Genomic DNA, 21,707 nt, shown 5'->3' on the forward strand with positions numbered 1-21,707 from the left:
TGCTCTTGGGGAGATATCATAATCTTATTATTGTGCTACTTTGTTATATGGACAGAGAATATGCAATTTCTTTTTACAAATAAAAAAACAAACGGCCAAAGGCAGACAGAAGAACATCTACAAAATATGTATGTCTGACCTTCAGAACTAAGGCTTCTCTTTCCTGGAGGTTCACGTGCCATATTATAAATGTTTGCCAGAGTAGGCTCAAGTGCAGGTACAATCTCTAAACGGTAGGTGGTGCCCCAAAACACAGAAAGCAACTAGGCTGAGATTTCAGAAACAGCTCTTTGACAATTAGTATAATACCCATCTATGGAGCATTTGAAATAAGAAGTGATTGCTCTTATCAAGCACTTCCTTAGAAATAAACACTTTCCCTTCATTCATAACTTAGTAAATCATAGCTAATCAGTGCAAACACTAGAAACGGGCAGCAATTCTGCACATAGTCAATGGTGGAATTTAGCAGAACAATTGAAACTATTCAAACAGTGACACCAAATGGTACAATAACCTATGTTTTCTGGAGCCCATGTACATCAACTTCTACAGGCACCTAGTATAGCAGCTACTCTACCGCCACTAGCAAGGCTGTGGTCAATTCCTCTAATGTACATACTTCTTTGAAAAGTAGTACAGTGGTACCTCGTGTTACATACGCTTCAGGTTACATACGCTTCAGGTTACAGACTCCACTAACCCAGAAATAGTACCTCGGGTTAAGAACTTTGCTTCAGGATGAGACAGAAATCGTGCTCCGGCAGCGCGGCAGCAGCGGGAGGCCCCATTAGCTAAAGTGGTGCTTCAGGTTAAGAACAGTTTCAGGTTAAGTATGGACCTCTGGAATGAATTAAGTACTTAACCCGAGGTACCACTGTACTCACTATTTAAGAGGATATGCTTAACCTACCAAGCCATTTTTTACAAAAATGTGAATGTTCTCAAAAAAAAGAAAAGAAAAAAAGAAACACAAAATATATGAGGGGGAGGGAATACAAAAACAAATATAATGACTAACCACTTGTTTTGCAGTTCTTGGCCTTCATACAATAATATATAATCTTTAAATTAATTAATCTTATTTGCAAAATTAAATCATGTCTATACCCCTCCTTCCCACCAAGCCATACAAGCTTAACTCAAAGCTCAAGATTGCAACAAAAGGGGGAAACTCCTCCTATGAAAAATGGGAGCCTTATGTAAACAGCTGAGAGAAAATCATGACAACAGCAAAAGCAGAATTATTGTTAATAATGTCAAGGACTTTGAAAGTCAACAAAGCACAAATCAGCAGCAAGGTTCTCTCTTACTGACAGTTGTCCACAGCACAGCACTGACATCAATGAAGTCCATGTAATCACTATCTATTCAGAAACTGGCTAGGTAAAGGTCTCATTTTCGGAAGGTAAACAGTTTAGTTTGATTTTTCCATAAGTATTACAAAATTATAGTTACATTATAAAAAGGAAATGGACATCAGTCACATATTTGTTCTGGCAATGGATGATTTATTTGATCTCCCCTGGTTAATCTAAAAAATTGCTAGATGTGAGATATTTTCAATCATATGACTGCAAGTCCCATCATTCATGTGTCTTAATTGCTGCTTTTAATATAAATGATGAGCAAACAATAATAGCAAGATCAAAATAGAGTGCTTATGTGTATAAATGAACTTGTTTCACCACCCAAGTCCAAACTGCTAAGGCAGCATAGACAAGGTTTTAAGACAGCAGACTCAGCAGAACATTGATATAATATAGCAGAATAATTCAGTGTGTAAAGAAACATGCATCAGCAAACTACTAAGGCTTCAGTCAAATTTCCAGGCTTCCCCAGTTAATGCTGAAACAAGAGCAGAGTACAATAGCAGGCTCCATTTCAAAATCTAATTTCTATGATGGATTATTACTCTGCAGTTAGACACCGCAAATCTACCTGCTATTAATCATAGGTCAACTGTAGTCTTGGTTTCATTTCCCACAGCAACCCAATAGTCACTTCAACCTAGTACAGTTCAAATTGCTTCACTATTGTTTGTATGAGGAAACCACAATGGCTAAGTGAACACAATCCACAAGCGCAGGGCTTCCATGTGGTTCTTCCATCCAGACGTTACTGGACCAATGTAGGATTAGATCAGATGGAAGGTTTCACACCATTGTGGGAAAATAATGAATGAAACCTGAATAGAAACTATTTGGACATTTGATCCTCTGGATTTTTGCACTTAGAACAAAATGTATGAAGGGAACTTGTTCAAAAGTCATATCTACAGTCAGCTTTTCAGTCAGTTAACAGCACCCTTCTGAAAGGAAGGACATTCCAGATGACTTATTCTCTCCTCCTAAACCTAGCAATGCATTTCAGTTTTAATCCAGAGGCTTCAAATAGGCAAGGAGGAGCTGCCTGTTATGGAGGCATCTTAATGATCTAATATTAGTCTGGGAGTTTATGTTGTTGTTGCTAAGAGAAACATGGAGCTTTGAGAACACTGAATTAGATGAATGTGCTATTGTGACAGCTGCCATTAAGTGCTGAAAACCCATATTGTGGTATCTAGCAAATGCCTGTTATTTTTCATTTTAAGCCACCAGGCTTCCTCTCAAAATGTCTGACTGATTTACATTACTAAGAATATGGTTTAAACCCCACAATTGGTCACCATTTAATATCATCTGCTTCAATCTCATCTGAAACCATGGTCATCTCAACAGAGCTCAACCGCTAGGTAATAATAATAATAAAGAAATATAGGGTGAATTCAATGTAGTACTAAGTGGGGTATGTATGAGGGAAATGAAGTCCACTCACACACTGGGACTTTCCTCCCTCTCCTACCCCTGTGCCCTCCAACAACTCTCCAAGACAAATTTAGGGGATACAGAGGGAAAACACACAGGGAGAAGTCTCAATGCATGAGCAGATCTCATTCTGCACATGCAGCAACTTAGTTGAATCCTGCCCATAGATTTGCAATTCTGAAACCAACTGCACCTCCCTCCATGTCCCACAAAATAACATGAGATGTCCATAAAAGATTGTCATTTTAGATAGCCATGGCCATTCCAAAAATATGTGGGCAAAACTAATGTACATTTCAGTAGTGCTAGGTCAGCATAGTACCATGGAGAATTCCAGCAACTGCTCACAATGAAACATTCATGCAATCAACAGCATGATTAAAAACATAGTAAAGGAAACTGAATGAGCAGAATCATGTGGCTTTGTTATGCAAAATTTATAATCTGGAGGTACTATGCTTTGAATGAAGACAATGGATAGTGGAAAGCTTAAAAGAAATGCTAGGTCTTCTTTGAACTGTTTGCATAAAATATGTTTGCATAGAATATACAAAATAGTGGCTGTGACCAAGTCACCTTAACCACAAATACATCTTGACTGTAAATACCAAAAATTAGGAAATCTTGCACACAACAGTGGGTGAATACCCTCTCAGGAAATATAATATCAAACCATCGCAAATATTTGCAACACAGCTTAGTCCAGATAGTTCAGTGTAACCCAAGCACAATCTGATCACTAACACAGGAAAACGTTTCTAATCAATTGTTACAGCAGGTGAAGGCAAAACACACTTCACAAGAATACCACCAAAATACTCACTCACCTTCTCCGATCCCTAGCATCACCAGTAGAGGACTCTGTTCCAGTCGTTGAGTTAAAATTGGCAGTTGTGACACCATTGGCACTACTGGGTACAGCGAGATTTGTTATGACACTTAATGGAATGCTAGGAGAGATGCCCTCTGTGCTCTTCTCTGTTGTAGAGTCAGTTTGTTGTCTGTAAGGGGATCTGAAAAATACGAAACAGGGGTTCATGTGCAATGGTAGAGCACCCTAAAGGAGGGGGTATAGGAAACAAAGTGAGTTAAACCTTTAAAAGACCATTTATTATCTAAAGATTTGGGAAACAATTTACTCTTGGTGCATCATGCAATACTGACAATTTATGTGGTGAAGATGGCCTAGAAGCTTAGAGCAAGCATGGTGAAACATGTATAGAGCACCGTGCTGACTTAAACAATTGACACATAATATAATGTTAAGGAGATTAGTAGATCCTGATGCATTTGCCTCTATTTGGTTTCTAGCTACGTCTTTTGTAAACATGGGTATGCAGGAAATGTAGCCTCCTACAGGACAGGAGCCATTTTGGAAGGACACCTTGTTATAAAATGCTCGTTTCTGTAATGGCAATGTGTCAATGACTTGTTATTCAGTTTTACAAGAAAGGCTACTACTTCCCAATTTAAATAATGAAGGAAAATGTCTATGTTATGCATGACTTCGTTTTATTTTGTCTTGTAATGTTTAGTTTTATTATTTGCCACTTTGGAAAATACAAACAAACATTTTTTGAAAAAGAATAGGTAAAGATAAAGGGACCCCTGACCGTTAGGTCCAGTCGTGGCCGACTCTGGGGTTGCAGCGCTCATCTTGCTTTATTGGCCAAGTGAGCCAGCATACAGCTTCCGGGTTATGTGGCCAGCATGACTAAGCCGCTTCTGGCGAACCAGAGCAGCGCACGGAAACGCCGTTTACCTTCCCACCAGAACGATACCAATTTATCTACTTGCACTTTGACGTGCTTTCGAACAGCTAGGTTGGCAGGAGCAGGGACCAAGCAACAGGAGCTCACACCGTCGCGGGGATTCGAACTGCCAACCTTCTGATTGGCAAGTCCTAGGCTCTGTGGTTTAACCCACAGCGCCACCCACGTCACTTTTGAAAAAGAATACATATGAGTTAAAATATTTTTGTAACTTGCTTATTAAAAGTTTAAAGCACTGAATGCCAAAATGACTCAAGTTATACACCTGATTGGTCTGGGGAAGGGGCAGGGGAAGGCATACACACAGTTCAACACTGTATTTAGGGGGGGAACCGGTTTGTGTGGAGTTTGTAAACATTCATTCTGAATACTTTACTAACTAGAGATAGAACCTCTTGGGAAGAATTTTCAGACTGAAATATCACACCATAAAGCAGGCACAGGCAAACTTGGCCCTCCAGATGTTTTGAGACTACAATTCCCATCATCCCTGACCACTGGTCCTGTTAGCTAGGGATGATGGGAGTTGTAGTCCCAAAACATCTGGAGGGCCGAGTTTGCCTATGCCTGCCATAAAGCAGCGCTGCTTTGACACAAAAATTATGGGCACTTTGATAAACCCTCTTCAGTGGACATACTATGAGCCCTTACCTGTTAAACTGGCGTACTGAATTGACAGATGAAGGGCAAGAGGCAAGTTGCCACTCTGTGCCCAATGAGGTAGATGAACCAATAATAGTGGGTGAGGTAGCAGAAGATGCATTGCGATTGGCTGAAATATAGGGACTGCTCAGGTCACTACTTCTACCAAATGAAGCACTGTAAGACAGCAGAAAATCACTTGCTTCAGAGAAGATTGAAAATATTGTTGCAGACCAGCACAGGACCCTGGTTAATTGCCAAGAGAATGTTTATCTATCAGCAAAATTAAGGCAAGGGAGATTATACATAATTCCCTAGGCTAAGGAGAAGTCAAATGAGCAAGGCATTGTATCAAGACTGAAGAAACATGAGAGATAAAGTAATAGGCTGGAAACAGGGGGAAAAGAGAAGAAACAGGAAAATGGAAAAATAAATTCAGTTGAACATACTGTATACATGTCAAGTTATTCTGTTGGATAAAATAACAAAATGAAAAAGAGCAGAGCGGGAAGGAAAGCTCAGAAATATTCAAGTAAAGAAAGAGATGGCTGAAGTACAGCTTGAAGAAGGATGAAATAGCCAACATGAAAGTGTTCAGGCACAGGTAAAAGGATCAGTAACTTTAGTTAAAACTGAAACGGCTTATTTCATTTAAGCACAAATACATTCCCGGAATGATTTTGGGCCTTAAAGTCTACCACGGTGCAACACAACACATACAATCAAGCTCACTGAACCCAACACAGATAAGTTTAAAACATTCATAGTGGCCACATTCACTACTCAGGCTCAGACGCTAAAAATTTATGCAGGTCCATGATTCTCAAATTGATACATTATGTTCTGCATTAGGGATCGCTAGGAAAGGCCTTCAAAAATAAAACAGGCATAATGCTGTTATAATGCTGCTATACAAGTCTATGGTGCAACCACACTTGGAGTACTGTGTTGAGTTTTGGCTTCAAAAAGGGTTCTGTAGAGCTGAAAAAGGTGCAGAGAAATGCAACCAAAACGATAATGGGACTAGAAGAATGTCCCTAAGATCATAACATTTGTGGTTGGTTGGTTTGGAAAAAAACCCAGGATCATCCAAAGAAACTGAATGTTGTAAGATCCAGAACAGACTGTGGAATTTGCTGCCAAAGGATGCAATGATGGCCACCAACTTGCACAACTTCAAAGTGGGGTAGACAAATTCACAGGAGGATAAAGCTGCCAATGGCTACTAGCCATGATGGGTGCATACTATTCCAGGATCAATAATATGCCTCTGAATACTAGTTGCTAAGAAGCACCAAGTATGGTAAGGGCTAATGTCCTGCTTGTGGGATGCCCACAGGCCCCTCTCCGGTTGGCAACTGGGAGACCAAATGCCCTGATCGTAGCAAGGCTATTCTTATATAAACCTAAACTGTCTTATCAAACCCTAGGAGCAGCTACCACACCTTTTGTCAAATGAAGACTAGCATAAGATAGAAATGTGTCCAGCAAATAGAGGTATCATTTCTTATTTCCGTTCCTGATTTGAACTGTTATTTTCTATGCCTATACCCCAAATCAGTTGGGTTGTTGGTTCATAACAGACTCACGACATTGATGTGTTCAATAACTTTTTGATTTTATTTGTTCGCATTTTTTTAAGAACATTAGTATTATTTGAAACAAATAAATGTTTCTTTGTATTTGAAAGGAAGGTGTTTGTGCATTGTTTCAATTGATCCGAGCAATTATTATGGACACAAGGTGCCCATAAGGAGTAATTTTGAAATTACACAGGATGCTCTACAAGGTAAAGTGTAAAGCTTGCCTTATTGTAGTTTCCACAAATGTATCCAACTTCTACTAAGTCTCTAGATAAAGTGACACTTTCTGCTACTTCACACAAGACACTTTTCCTAATGGATATGATTTCTCCATATAGGAAAAGCAGTGAGTACACAGGCATATGAAACCTGCATCTTTCAGCACACGTACAAGAGAAGTAAGACTGATGCAATTGGCAAATCATTTAGGCTTCTGTCGTCACTGGTTTTCATGGTAATCATAATATCTCTCAGATTTTTATAGATGTATATGTTAGATGAAAAGCAAAATGCAACATCTTAAAAGCAGAGGTTTTAACATGACTCACCTTTTCATATAAGTAGATACATAAGTGGAAGGTGCACCAGTTGCAGGTGCTTCATTTCCCTTTGGTTCATCCCTCCACTGTTGCCGGGTATAAGAACCACTCCGTACCAAATTTACAGCAGATTCTCTGCAAATGCAATAGGAGTGGGGGGATCTTAAGCTGAAATCTATACTGATAAACCCTCAAGCCAACCCACAGCCTATTGCTAGTCAAACTGGGTGTTAAGAAACATGCCAGTCTATAGTGAATCGAAGGTTCAGATTGTAATATAGCTCTACATTCTGAACTATTTCGAGGGTACTAAGTACATATGCAATGCTGAGATTATCAACAAACTACCTCTAAAAGATAGCATGGCCAAAAGTAAAGATCAGTATACCTTTTCTATGGCAAAATATATTGTCATATCACTATAAAATTATAAAGCAAATATCATGCTCACAAACTAGAATTACGTGCCCCAGCTAAATAATAAAATGCCTACCACATCTAAGAATTAAATAAGAAATGTTACAGTAATAGGGGATACAGACAAATGTGAAGAACAGGACTATTTGTAATAGATCACATACACAAATGATAAATAGATTTCAAAGACCATTGATGTAAGAACATGATAGTACATGATATTAAGCATATCAGCTATTGAAAACCAATTCTTATTCTCCATGTTAAATTTTTTTGTTGCTATCCAACTTTCCCTGCAGAAAAGACTTGGTCGTTCCCTTTTTAAAAAATAAATAAATAAATAAGATTTTATTAAAGTTTTTTCATAATACAGTAAGATCAAAGAAACTAACCTGAATAAGAACAAAAAACAGAAAAGGGGGAACAAAAAAGAGAAGAGAAGAAAAATAAAAGGGACTTCCAATTTTCTGTCTGTCAGTTACATAAAGAAATTATTCAAAATATGAGGTATTTTCCCAATATTCTGACCCAAATAGAGTAATTCATTTTCCTTTTTACACAGAAAGTCCAAAAGGGAATCTCTAATTATAAGACTTTGTTTTTCCCGGATTTAATAAGAGTGAGAAGAAACATATGAAAGGAGAAAGAACACAGTGGGTTTTCTCCAACTAAATCACTGTGTGTGCAGAACTATTTCTGCAAGCACAAAGAAACTTCCCCTCCTTCTAGGTGCCCCTTGCACTGTCCCCAAATCTATTCCAGAGAATGGGGGGGGCAGAGAAAAGATTTGCAGAGGGACACTGTGGGGAGAAGTGGGGGAAGCAGTTCCATTGCACTCATGGAAGTCTTTCTGAGTATGCAATGATTTAGTTGGATTCAGCCCAGTTATACAAAGAAAATACCAGGTACATTCACTTTATCTGGTAATTGAAAAGGGAGAGAGAAATAGAGGAACATGGAAAAAGGAAAGCCTTATAAGTAACAGGACTATATATTGCTAAATTGTTTTTTACTTAACTTAAATATATTAGAAGTTCATTTGGGAGACGGCTAAAACATGGCTCTTCTTTGTTTCAAATGTAAGTGGAATGATGATGTGAAACTTATGTATGTGATGCAGAAGGAGGGAGGGAGAGAAAGAATGTTCCAGAGATTCAGCTCGTAAATATTCACCTCCTTAAGAGTTGAGCCCCAAATTGAAAGGGACTTACCGGTTTTCCTTTTCTTCTATGTCACCTGCACTGTTTAACCTGCGAGGGGCTATTGAAGCAAAATAGATTTTGTTGTCCTTGTCCTGTTGAAATAAAAATAAATTCCTTAATTATGCTGAATTTTTCAGTCAAAAATTCTAGAGCTGTCAAACACTTTGTGAATCAAAATACAGTAGTACCTCGGGTTACAGACACTTCAGGTTACAGACTCCGCTAACCCAGAAATAGTACATCGGGTTAAGAACTTTGCTTCAGGATAAGAACAGAAATCGTTTGGCGGCGTGGCAGCAGCAGGAGGCCCCATTAGCTAAAGTGGTACCTCAGGTTAAGAACAGTTTCAGGTTAAGAACGGACCTCCAGAATGAATTAAGTTCTTAACCAGAGGTACCACTGTATGCTGTTTAAGTGTTTAATTCTAAATGGAAACTGCATGAGTGTCCCAGGTACCAGATAGTGCCCATACATCTGATAACTAGTGGCACAACTTTGCCAGCACCCTTGCATTGCTACCATCAAGTCAAGGTAGCTAAATGTAACTCCCAGGTTCAGGGGTAATGTACCTCTAAATTCCAGTTGTCTGGGAAACTAACCACAGCAAAGACTGTTTCCTTCACGGCATGCTTGCAGGCAACCCAGAAGCATTTGGCTGGCCACTGTTGAAACCAAACTGCCAATACCCAAATCAAACCCCAGTCTGAGCTAGCACAGCTCTTGCTATGTTCCTGTTCTAATGTAAAGATATAGTACTACTGCCATTGCCTTGGAGCTAATGTGTACATCCCTAAGAAAAAGCTTTGATTTAAAAATAGTTATATGGAAAGGCCTTTAACTAACACTTTATAAGATTACAAAACTTGCATTTCAAAGTGAGGAAAGCCAGATTATTCAGCACCTTCTCTTTGTTGTCTAATAATGCAGAAATCCGAGGGGTTGAAGAAGAACGATATATGGAACCATCCTTCTCTCTTGGCATGTCACGAAGACCGCTTCCTTCACTAAGTGTGTTTTGGCTGCTGGTTTTCCGTAGACTTAGCCTCCATGATGAAGGAGATTCATCCTTTTGTTCTTCAGACTTGTTGAGCAATGGAGTAAACTGCAACAGAGAAAGAGGACAATAAGGAAGAGTGGAGGATATTTAGGAAAAACTAAGCTTGATTCCAGCTCCTGCCCACCTAGCGGTTCGAAAGCACGTCAAGTGCAAGTAGATAAATAGGTACCACTCCGGCATTAAGGTAAACAGTGTTTCCGTGCGCTGCTCTGGTTCGCCAGAAGTGGCTTAGTCATGCTGGCCACATGACCTGGAAGCTGTCTGTGGACAAACACAGGCTTCCTTGGCCTATAGAGCGAGATGAGCACCGCAACCCCAGTTGTCCGTGACTGGACCTAATGGTCAGGGGTACCTTTACCTTTTTAAGCTTCCAGATTAGTTTACTATTCCAATAATTAACTTCCAGTTTAAAATCATTTCAGCTATAGAACATGAAATACACATTAAACCAATTAATACAATTTTACCAGTAGTGCAGTATTTGAAGTGCCAGGCATACACATCATCCATCTGTGAAAAACAACTAATCTAGCATTAATTTCTGAATCCTAAAGCTCAGCAAACCGGTAAGATGCCATTTTTAGAGACTATAGTGAAGCATAAGCTTGCATCTTTTACAACTCTTTTGTGCCTGTTTTTCAGACCACCCTGAATAAACCATCTTCATTGTCACTTGGCGGTGGCGGGGAATTATAACTACTCAAGTGTCTTTATTATTCAAAATGATATAACTCTTTATTTTTTCTGGTGGAATCTCACATGTGAGAGGCTCATACAGGACTCTCTTGCATGATTCATAGCTCAGAGGAGCCGCTTGTTGGATATTAGCAAATGCTTAAAGGCCAAATGACATTTGTTCATACATATGCTTTGCACTGCAGAGGGACCATTTCGATCCACTAGACTCTACCACTGAAAGGTTACTGTAAACATTTCCAGCCCCATCCTAACATCTAAGCTAAGAAGAAGAGTAAAGCTGAACAGCATGACATTGCCTGATGCTAGTCAAGAAAGTCCATGAACGCTATTCTGAGTCCTAGCAGTAAGGACAGAATACAAGTGTAAGAAAAGAAAGCCCAGGCTCCTCCACAGGCAATCCTTCCAAATGACCAGTATATGGATAAATGGCCTATCTTAATCTTCTCCCAACAGAACCATTAGTGTTTTCCAAAGATGGAGTGGGCTGTCCCAGCTGAAGCATGAGATTACTAAAATTCCTTCCAGTAGCACCTAAAAGACCAACTAAGTTAGTTCTTGGTATGAGCTTTCGTGTGCATGCACACTTCTTCAGGTATCTGAAGAAGTGTGCATGCACACGAAAGCTCATACCAAGAACTAACTTAGTTGGTCTTTTAGGTGCTACTGGAAGGATTTTTTTTATTTTGACTATGGCAGACCAACACGGCTACCTATCTGTAACATGAGATTACTGATAGTTCTGCTTCTATCATTCATCCTACTGGTTCAACAGCACAGATTCAAATTAATTACCATACTTTTTAAATGAGCATATCTATGTTAGCTTTATTTACCATCAATCAGCAATTTAAGACAGAAAGGGGTTAACCGCCCCCCCCCCCAGCAATATTTTGAGTTTCACTTGGGGAGAAAAAAGCCTAGCACTAAATATTTTAATGCGCACGTTCAGTTATATAATATCTTAACACACAGGGTCCTCTCAAATCTGGAAAAGATTACATAACCTGGGATTTCTGCTGCTATGACAACCACAAAGCTCTTAAGAAAATGCAGAAGATTGTTAACTCCCTTACATGTAAAAAAAAACTTTATTGCACAACGCCTGATGACAGCATTTCCAGTTGAACAGAACACAAGAATAAACAAGAAACAAGAAGAACCCCTCTTCGATTTCTAAACAGGTAGAAATCCAGGATTCTTATGAAGCATTAAGCAATATATTATTGCAATGTCCAACATAAAATTAACTGAAGTGTGCAGCTCATTTTTTAGAATGAAAACAAGCTGGGTGGTGGAAAGGGGGATATACATATTTTCTAGGAATAAACAATGAAGAAGAGGCTTTTGTTTGCAGTATGTTAATACCAATTTCCTCAGCCTAAAAATGTACAATTCTGCAGGTTCACTGCAAAAGAGAAATATGGTTCTCAGATCAATTTTGGGCACATACCTTTTTAAGTAAAAATGGCGGAATACTATTGCTTCCCAATGTTTTACCAACAATTAATGCAGCCCTCCTAAATCTATCTTGATTAAATCAACCTCATTTGCATTCTGTCAGGATGACATAAATATGGTTACTTAATTTTATCCTAACAGCACAGTGAAGTGAATAAGGTTGACTGAGTGGGGATTTCAGACAGGTCTCTCTGGTCCAAATCCAACACTGTAGGTTCCAACCAATGTTGATGCTCCACTTGCGCAACAGAACCTCCCTCTCCTCGCCTCTGTGGCTGTCTTGGGAAGATGGGGGACCCTTTAGAGCAGAATTTGGGAGTACACGGGGAAAGGAGTGAAGGAAGGAGTCCTGTTGCATAAGCAGAATGCTGCTGATGTGGCACTGAGTGCAATCCTCTTCCCAACACCCAACTACACTTAAGATAATCTTCTCAAATGTCTGGTGAAATGTCTATGCGCTAGATAGATACTGGGCAGTATGATCACAGCCATGCAGTAAATTTAAGAAATTCTGCTGAATATTAATGTACAATGTCACTCGATCCTCTAAATGTTTATGTGGAAGTATGGTGAATTTAATAAAATTTACTTGTAAGTAAGTTTGCACAGTATTGTAAGCTAGGATTCAAAGCAAGTTGTTACTTTTAAGAGTGAAGTCACTTACTTTTCTGGCAGGAGCCATAGTGAAAGAGTTATGCTCTGGTGGTGGCACTTGTTCTGTGATTAGAGTTCTGGGTTCATGATTGGAATGATTAGCAATAGACTCTTCCTTTCTCTCTATAATGAAAGACCAAGAAAAAACAAGTGACAAAATAGAATACCATAATACTACAGTTAAAAGGGTGATGTGTCCCTGATACTCAAGTCAGAGTTCCTTTCATCTGTATGACTAGTTTAAGCAAGAAAGAAAACTACAAACCTCCAAAGTCATTTCCCCACAACCTGAGCAAAAAAGACACGTTAGCTTAAAATGCAAAAATCTGTATGAGATCTATTGACTAGCAATATTTTCTATTAATAGCTTTTCAGTAATGGCTGAAAAAGCTTATCCATGGCAGTTAATAAATTCATTCATTGAACTAGTAAGAACTGTTAATCCAGTTTTAAGCACATCCCTACAAAACTCTCTTCTTTCTCCAAATGATTTTGCAAACAATACTTCTGCTTATGTTTAAATCAAGAGCTCACTTTAAAAGTATGTTTTTGAATTGCTTATGAGAGTTACTGATGAATCGGGGGGGGGCACATAATTTGATAGCGATTTACCTGGGGTTACCCAACACTTGGATCCATTTTGGATTAGACTCTTGCTTCCAAAATGAATCTGGATTAGGCCTCCAGATAGTGATCAAATACATTTGTTTATTGGCTAGTCATATACTACTGTGTGAAATATATTAACTGAAGAGTAGAAAGAAAAATTGGATCGTTTCAAGGCTTAAGGCACAAATGAAACAAATATTTATCTAACTAGAATAATTACCCTTTGGCAACTTTGTCTAGCTGTGTCTCCTTACTTGGTGTCTATGCAGCCCCTCAAGTGACTGGTGGCAGCAAAACCCAAGCAGCTAGAGAGAATCACAAATAGCTGTAGTAACAGGCCAAACACATGTTTAGCAGCAACCTGTCTCTCTCCACCTGCCCCCCCAGCCACCATTTAAAGACTTTTCATCCCAGAACTCCCTTTTTCCTTTCTGTCCATGACAGTGGACAATAATTGTTTTAAGCAAGAAAAGACTACATTACTGTATCTGCTTTGATGAGTAATTTCTGCTTCTGAGAGAGCTATTAATAGCATAAAGAACTGGCCAAGTACTTGTCTATTTCTGTACTACAGCAATATACGCTGAGAAACACATTCAGTTTTTAGACAGCAATATATTCCAGTTGGTGACCACAGCTAAAAAAATGCAGGGTAGATCCATATATATGAGTTTTCTATTTTTTAAAAAAGCAGTGTTTCTGTATCTGAATCTGAAGGAATAGAAGATAGATAGATAGAAGATAGATAGATAGATAGATAGATAGATAGATAGATAGATATAGGCATTGCTACACACAATCACTTATGTAAAGGGATGTGCTAGACTATGGCTCTTTGGCAAAGATAGAACTAAGAAAAACCCTTTGTATTTCTTTACATTTGTAACTACCTAGTCCTACAGCAGTTTCCTACACCTTTTCTTTATTGACTTATTGCAATTATATCACAACTTTTTCTCCAAGGAGACCAAGGTGGTATACATGGCTTTCCCCCCATTTAACTCCCCTCCTCATTTATGGTGCTAAAGCAGAAGCTGATTGTCAGACAAAGCTAAAAAAGCTGAACTTCAACTTTTCTACCATTAGTAACTTTTCTGCTGCATAACCCCACTCATACACTCATCTGCAGTTACCCTGCGGAAGCAACAATGGAATATCAGTATAATACAAACATTTAAGTGTATTTGCTACATGTAATCTTGCAATAAAGCTTCACATTCTATGCTTGAGCTCTACCCACTTGGTGATCCTTTATTCATCTTAGATATATTGCTAATGGTCTTTGTTTTAAAGGACAAGCTACACAACATTTTCAGAGCCATTCCAGACACCACGCCTAAATGGCTATTATACTGCTACAATATATAAATATTGCGAAGTAACAGTGCTAAGATATTTTCATCCCATCTAAATAAAGAGCAACAGCTGGACATCTGTAGCAATATAAATCTGGAAAACCCCTAAGACAAATGGTTAAAAACTTTTTGGAAGATGATAGTCCAGTCAGAAAATCCAAAATCTGCAAATAATTCACGTTTCAGATATTCATTTTTTAATTGCTATGCAGAAGCACTTCTTTCCATTAATTATTATTTTTGCTTATAAACATTAGACTTCAAGAATCTGTATGTCTGGAACAAGTACTGACTACAGTACACTTCTACTCACATAACAGGACCTTCCTCTCATCCCCACTACAGCTTCTCACAAGCCCCCGCCAAATCTCCTCTGGAAAGTGAAATCTGACTAAACATCAGGAATAACCTTCTGAGTTGTCCGACTGCGGAATAGACTCCCACAAGAGATGGCGGACTCTTTTTTCTTGGAGGTTTCTAAGCAGAGGTTGGAAGGTCATCTGTGATGGATGCTTCAGATGAGATTCCTGCATTGCAGAGGGTTGGACTAGGGGACCCTGAGGGTGCCTTCCAACTCTACAATTCTATTATTCTATATGTATGCCTTATTCCTAAATCTCACATTATGGATTCTTATATGTAGAGAATGAATAAAGTATTTAAAGATACCTGGGAGAAAATTATGTTCCCATTAATTCCCTGGCCCATCAGTACTTAACTAGGCAAGAAACGAAAACAAAACTCAGTTCTATATATTACCTGCCTCTTTTTCAGTATCAGACTCTGATGCTTCATCTTCCTCGGCTTCTTCTTCTTCCTCAGAGCTGGAGCTACTGGACTCTTTGTTTTCTTCTTCCCTTTCTAGACATTTCAGAGTGTCTGCCTCATAAAGAATCTTCTCTTTGCTGAAGTACAAGTGGTTGAGAGAGGTATTCACCACAATGGCATAAGTTAACAAAATGTTGTGCTTTTAAGAAGCTGGCGATATCAGAACACAGATAAGTCTTTCTATGGAATCATTCCTGCAGAACAATGTGAGCAACTTCCACCCTTAATATAACAATGCACTAGCCTAGGCCCAGTGTCCAAAGCTTCTATCTGTACATATGTTCAGGTTTCCCCCACAGTTTTCAATTTCAGCCATCTTCTTTTAATCATTTTTATTTTATGTTTTATTATATTTATATGACATTTTCCCTCCAAGTAGCTCAAGGTGCTGCACATGGTTCTCCCTTCATAACATCCCTGTGGGGTAGGTTAGGCTGATGGCTCAAGTGAGCTTCACGACTGAGTCAGGATTTGACCTCTAGTCTCCAAGTCGTAGCAAGTCACTAACCACAACTGCACAACTTGTCAGTGGAGTGGTGAAACTGACTAGATGAGCTCCTGATCTGGGGGAGGAGCACACATTCTTCAATAAAAGGTAATTTAAAAACAAATACGTAATAGCTTCCACATGACTGCCTCATCAGTTGCAAAATTCACTGGTGCCTCACCATGTTACAGATCATGCTAGTGACTTGACTTATAGAAGCTCAAAATGGGTTACTTTCTTTCACAAATTTATAGGCCGCTTGACAGCATAAAGTCTTTGAAGCAGTATACACAGTAAAAATGGAATAAGACACTGAAACACATGCTCTAAAAACAATAAAACGAATGCAGCGATCTCCAAAACCATTTCCTACCCCAGCCCCACAGAAATGCTCACATCAAATGCTGCAAGATACCCATACCATGTACTTTGAGATCTTACTTTTTGAATAGCCCACTTTGAAGTTTCCCATTCATATCAGCTTCTATTAGCTTGTTTCTTGTCTCTTCGCTGCGCAGCTGTCAAAAGCATAATTAGAAAGCTGTTTTAAAGAACTACTAATGGATCCGGTAGATCATTTTCACTATCTCCCTTCTCAAATTCCATTATTATTAAGCTTCCCAGACATTTTCTACAGTTAAGGGCTTTCGACATTACAGTGGTATTTTGGTTTAAGAACAACTCTGTTTAATAACTATTCGGTTTATGAACTCCGCAAAACCGGAAGTAGTGTCCCGGTTTGTGAATTTTACCTCGGTCTAAGAACAGAATCCGAAAAGTGGCAGGGCACTGGTGGCGGGAGGCCTCATTAGGGAAAGCACACCTTGGTTTAAGAACGGATTAAATTCGTAAACCAAGGTACCACTGTATTTGCATCATCTTGGTACTTTTAACTCTGACCCATTTCAATTTAACATCTCACAAGCAATTCTCAGGTTATTGACATACAAGTCCATGAATACTGTACTAGTTAAACGGAATAGCCAGAAACTCACCATATTCTGTTTCTTCTGGAGCATCTCTAAATGTTCAACCAATCCTTCATCGGCAACATCAAATGGTGTCTGACCCTGATGGTATGTGCAATTAGCAAACAAAGGCAATTTAGGATGGCATTTCATTAGTTTGGAAAGGAGATTCTTTATGTTTATTAAGCAAAGTTTATAATGTACATTTCTTATTCCAGTAATTGGCAAGGCTTTGAAAGCAACTTTAGAATTTACCTACTTTTTCCTTGGGAAAGGACTGGCCATATCTTTTAATTATATATTAGCTCCCAAGTTAAGCATGCATTTTGTTATACAAATTGATTATCGTAGGATAGACCAGCCAGAGGCATGGAACAGGATATAAATGATGGAATTTATCAAAAATATCAGTTAATATCTTGCAATAAAATTAGAGTACTATTCTTACACTTGTAGCTTTTGATATCAGTCAAAAAAAAGTTGGGTTAGGCTGAGCCAGTACAGATAAAACATTTTCAATACTACCACTTCCAGACAACCACTAGCTAAAATCCCTCATAACAAGGGTTTGCAAACACATTTTAAAACCCTGGTTAGTATTAACCATGGTTAGAATTGGTGCATACAGAATCCTGAACCATGTAATATGTTTTGGGACAGGGGGCAGTCAGAGGAAAGCTTGTCCTTGAGAGTAAAGGGACTGGGGGAGGGAATGCATGATCTTGTAGTTATCTCCTAGTCTTTCAGTTATGGGCAGGATTTTATGAGCATCTCTATCAAACATTATAGCAAAGGAAACAGGATCAATGGGACATAATAATAATAGAGTTGTTGGTGGTAACTGAATAAATTAGAGTTCTTACCCCCTTTCACTATGAAGTCCCAGAGCAGGTTACAATCATTTAAAAATACAATACTAAAATAAATTACGGTCAAGAGAATAAGGTGAGCCCAATATATGTATCTTATGTATCAAAAGCTGGGGTAAAAAAAAGTGCCTTCAATTTACGGCAGAAACTAAGCAATGAAGGTAACTAAAAACTTTGGCAGGATTCGAGTAATGCTTGCAATGTACTAAAAATTAAGGTAAAAATGGATGATTTAAGAAAAATAGAGAAAATAAGTGAAGCAGTTGAAAAAGATTGAAAATGGTAACCATGGAAAGGCAAAGCGGAGTCAAAGGAGTTAAGGAATCCTAAATGATGATGTTGATGTTTAATGTTTGAATTTAAATTTGCAATGGAAAGCTCAATAAAAAAGATTGGGGGGGGGTGACTAAGCAAGGTGCACCTCAATGGGGAGGAAATTCCACAGCTAAGCAGCTGCCACAGAGAATGCCCTCTCCCACCCTGAACTTCTGAGGATTGTGAAGCTAGCAATAGGATGTCCCCTGCTTGAAGAAGTACTTGAAGAAGTTCAACTGACCATTGGCCCATCTTGTCTTCTTAGAGCTCACTGAAGGGGACTGACTAGGTGGGTTATTAATGCTTCATCAGAGGAGGACGAGGTACAATCTGCCCTTCTTCAAGCAGCTTTTCTACCAAACTCTATGTGAGTTTGTCAGCCAAATCATAATCACAGTCTTAGAGCAACACCCAAGTCATAATGCAGACTAATGAAGATCCAAGAAACTTAGCAGTTAAAGCAAATTTGAGCCTTGCTCCATAAACATTCCCCAAAACAGAAACTTATAATGATGGCAGTGACCGCCTGCTTTCTTACATTATACAGTAGTAAACCAATAAACAATCCTTGAATATTTTTAAGGAACAACATCAAGGCCATATGTTCCATACAAGCTAAAGGTGCCTCTAAATATTACTACTGCTTCTACCTCTTTCCACCTCCACCAACAGTTTTAATGCTGCAGAAATGATCCACTTTGAATGATTAGGGCAAGTGTTAATTCAGATGCCTTATTTCATCAGGCATGGAAATATGACTTGTGAGGCATAGGACCTTCTTTGAAAATGATATGATAAATGATGTTTCATGTACCATTCACTAAAAGCAAAGACAAGAACTACTATTGGCACAAAGCCCTGCACATTTCTACAAAGCTCATGGCAGGTACCGCTTGTCTGGCCTGATTTCACCAAGGGTTTTCTTGTTTGCCACATTATCCCATACACACTAACTGGTTTATCATCTCATACTGTCTGTCTCCATCCTCACTCCAGGCAGCAAACTAAAACTCTTCGAAAGACTGACAAATCCCCAGGAACATCCAAAACTGGGAGTGAGGTTTTAATGGAAGCCCTTAAAAAAACCCAACTCACCATAGAAACAATTTCAGCTTACATGTAGCTGGGGAAAACAATGCCATGGTCCCTCATGCAGAAGAATATTTTCAGCCTTCCAAAACCTTACACTTATATTTCTCTCCTTCGGGGGGGGGGATTATCATTCCCACTCTGTAACCCCATCCCCTGTTGCATTTTAGAAATCAGTACCAAGGACAGTTAAATAAACTAAGGTTTCTTCTTGCTGTTCCCTTCTTTATCAGCACTGACAACACCACCAAAATACCCCAAAGCACTTTGTAACTGGTCTCATTCTCAAAACCTAACTTTTTTTTTACCCCTCTCTAAGGACTGTAGAGTAAGTGCAGAACCCAGTCTACTATCCCAGGGGTCTGTGAAGGGACTTGGTTCTTTTTCCTACTCGACCTCCTCTTTTAACTCCTAGAAGACACTGTAAATGTAGACATCATAGGCAAGGGAAAGTATAGCAGTGGTGGCAGCAGCCACAGCAAGAAGGCAAGACATCACAGTTCTGATATTGACAGAAACTTAAAATCAGGCTTCCTCAACCTCGGCCCTCCAGATGTTTTTTTGCCTACAACTCACATGATCTCTAGCTAGCAGGACCAGTGGTCAGGGATGATGGAGGGGCGAGGTTGAGGAAGTCTGCTTAAAATCATAATTTTCTAAGTCGCTGCAGGGTGGCAATACAATTTTGGGTGTTTGCGAGTGTGTGTGTGTGTGTATTAGTCTATAAATTTTCAGGAAGCACCCATTTGCTCTAGCTCAGAAGTCAATTGACACATCTACAGTTAGCACACTGCCAAAATATGATGCAGTGTGGGAAGGCCTTTCTCCATCAGTTTTAGCTAAAAAGAATACCAGATAAGAGTCCAATCATATGCATAGACATTACACAAGGTAGAAAGTAGCCATCTGGACTTTTGGCCCGAAAGATTTCAAATGGCCTATCACACTGAAAATAGAAATAGACACAGTAGTCAAAGAACACACACACCCAAAATGTATTTTCAACAACACCTTTCAAAATACATTTCCGCTGACAGGGAGAATAAAATATGTGCATAATACAACCTATTCAATTGACTAAAGCCAAGTAACAGGCAATAATTATATATGCGCAATTTAAGTGCATGTTTGGCTTGTCAAGGAACATCTTGCTACTGGGGGCTCTTGCATTACTAGTCTACAGCTCACTAACCAGCTTGTTCCTGATGTCCATGTCACACAGTGCTTCAGCCAAGATAGAGCAAGCTTCCTTTACTCCCCAATGTGCAGCAGCATGGAGTGGAGTCCAGCCATCATTGTCCTGGACATTCACATCATACCCAGCTTGGATCAAGAGCCTAAGAAAAACAAGTGAGCAAGAATGGCAGCAGTTCAGTCATGCAGCTTAAGAACGTGCAGTGGGCTTTATGAAATAGGTTTATACTCTGTGAGAAAGACAAGTGTGGTAAAGCAGACAGCTCAAAGTGTTCCAGTGGTGGGTGGAAGCAAACCTGGACAGAAAAGGAAGAAGTTGCAGGAATAGCATCCTCCAGTATGGGCAAATGCGCCATTACCCCATATACCAGGCATAGGCAAACTCGGCCATCCAGATGTTTTGGGACTATAACCCCCATCATCCCTAACTAACAGAACCAGTGGTCAGGGCTGATGGGAGTTGTAGTCCCAAAACACCTGGAGGGCCAAGTTTGCCTATGCCTGCAATATACAATATAGTTTTATACTATAGGCCCATCTAGCTTTTAAAACTCCCAGGGGCCTTGGTGGGACACATAACTTTTGTTGTTGTTGTTGTTGTTGTTGTTGTATAAATCTAACCACTTACATAACTCATTTTATTAATAACCATAGTGTTGGCTTTGATGATGTACCTGTTTTTGTGTTGTCCAATAAATAAATAAAGTGCAAAGCCAATATTCCTAACTGTTCTGCAACCTTTTTATAGAATACATGAATGGAGTTTGAGAAACTATGGTACTCTTAAACTACAGTGCAGTAGTGTCTCAGGCAGAAGTATTTCCTAACCTTCCTAACTGAGATTCTTCTGAAGATTCCATATTAAACAGGAGATCTTCTGTATCTATTTTGCCACTGAACTTTCACCCCTTCAACAATGAATTCCTTCTTAGCATAACAACTGGAAAATTACCTGCATGTTGTTTACTTTTCCAAATTCCTCTTCACTTCCTCTCTGATGAACTGCTGTTAGTGTGAAACAATGACACCCATTTATTTTACTCCACAATGTTTTTCATATATTGGAATATGAGGGGGGTGTTAATCCTACACAACATTCCTGGCAGGAGAGAAGCGCTAGACAAGTGAATATAAGGCTGTGTTGTGAATGGCAGTGAAGGTTG

The 21,707-nt window shown here is 39.1% G+C and overlaps 1 protein-coding gene across 15 annotated transcripts in view; it reads right to left on the reverse strand.

Annotated features, from left to right (window-relative positions):
* Positions 1-21,707, reverse strand: part of PPP1R12B (protein phosphatase 1 regulatory subunit 12B) — a 103,435-nt gene that overhangs the window by 57,978 nt on the left and 23,750 nt on the right. For 6 of the 15 annotated variants that reach the window (XR_014527416.1, XR_014527417.1, XR_014527418.1 and 3 more), the window contains exons 5-14: positions 20,543-20,687; positions 17,105-17,179; positions 16,551-16,627; positions 15,554-15,699; positions 12,841-12,953; positions 9,864-10,064; positions 8,972-9,054; positions 7,353-7,478; positions 5,231-5,398; positions 3,635-3,820 (exon numbers count right to left, since the gene is read on the reverse strand). Coding sequence is in view for 9 of the 15 variants with exons in the window: in XM_083508538.1 (XP_083364664.1) it covers positions 3,635-3,820; positions 5,231-5,398; positions 7,353-7,478; positions 8,972-9,054; positions 9,864-10,064; positions 12,841-12,953; positions 15,554-15,699; positions 16,551-16,627; positions 17,105-17,179; positions 20,543-20,687 (1,320 nt within the window). In the remaining 6 variants the exon portion in view is untranslated. The remainder of the gene's footprint in view (positions 1-3,634; positions 3,821-5,230; positions 5,399-7,352; positions 7,479-8,971; positions 9,055-9,863; positions 10,065-12,840; positions 12,954-15,553; positions 15,700-16,550; positions 16,628-17,104; positions 17,180-20,542; positions 20,688-21,707) is intronic. The other 9 variants (XR_014527413.1, XR_014527414.1, XM_083508544.1 and 6 more) reach the window with 2 other exon arrangements.

The sequence above is a fragment of the Podarcis liolepis genome (assembly GCF_965112155.1).
Source record: "Podarcis liolepis genome assembly, chromosome: 6".
Classification (NCBI taxonomy): domain Eukaryota; kingdom Metazoa; phylum Chordata; class Lepidosauria; order Squamata; family Lacertidae; genus Podarcis; species Podarcis liolepis.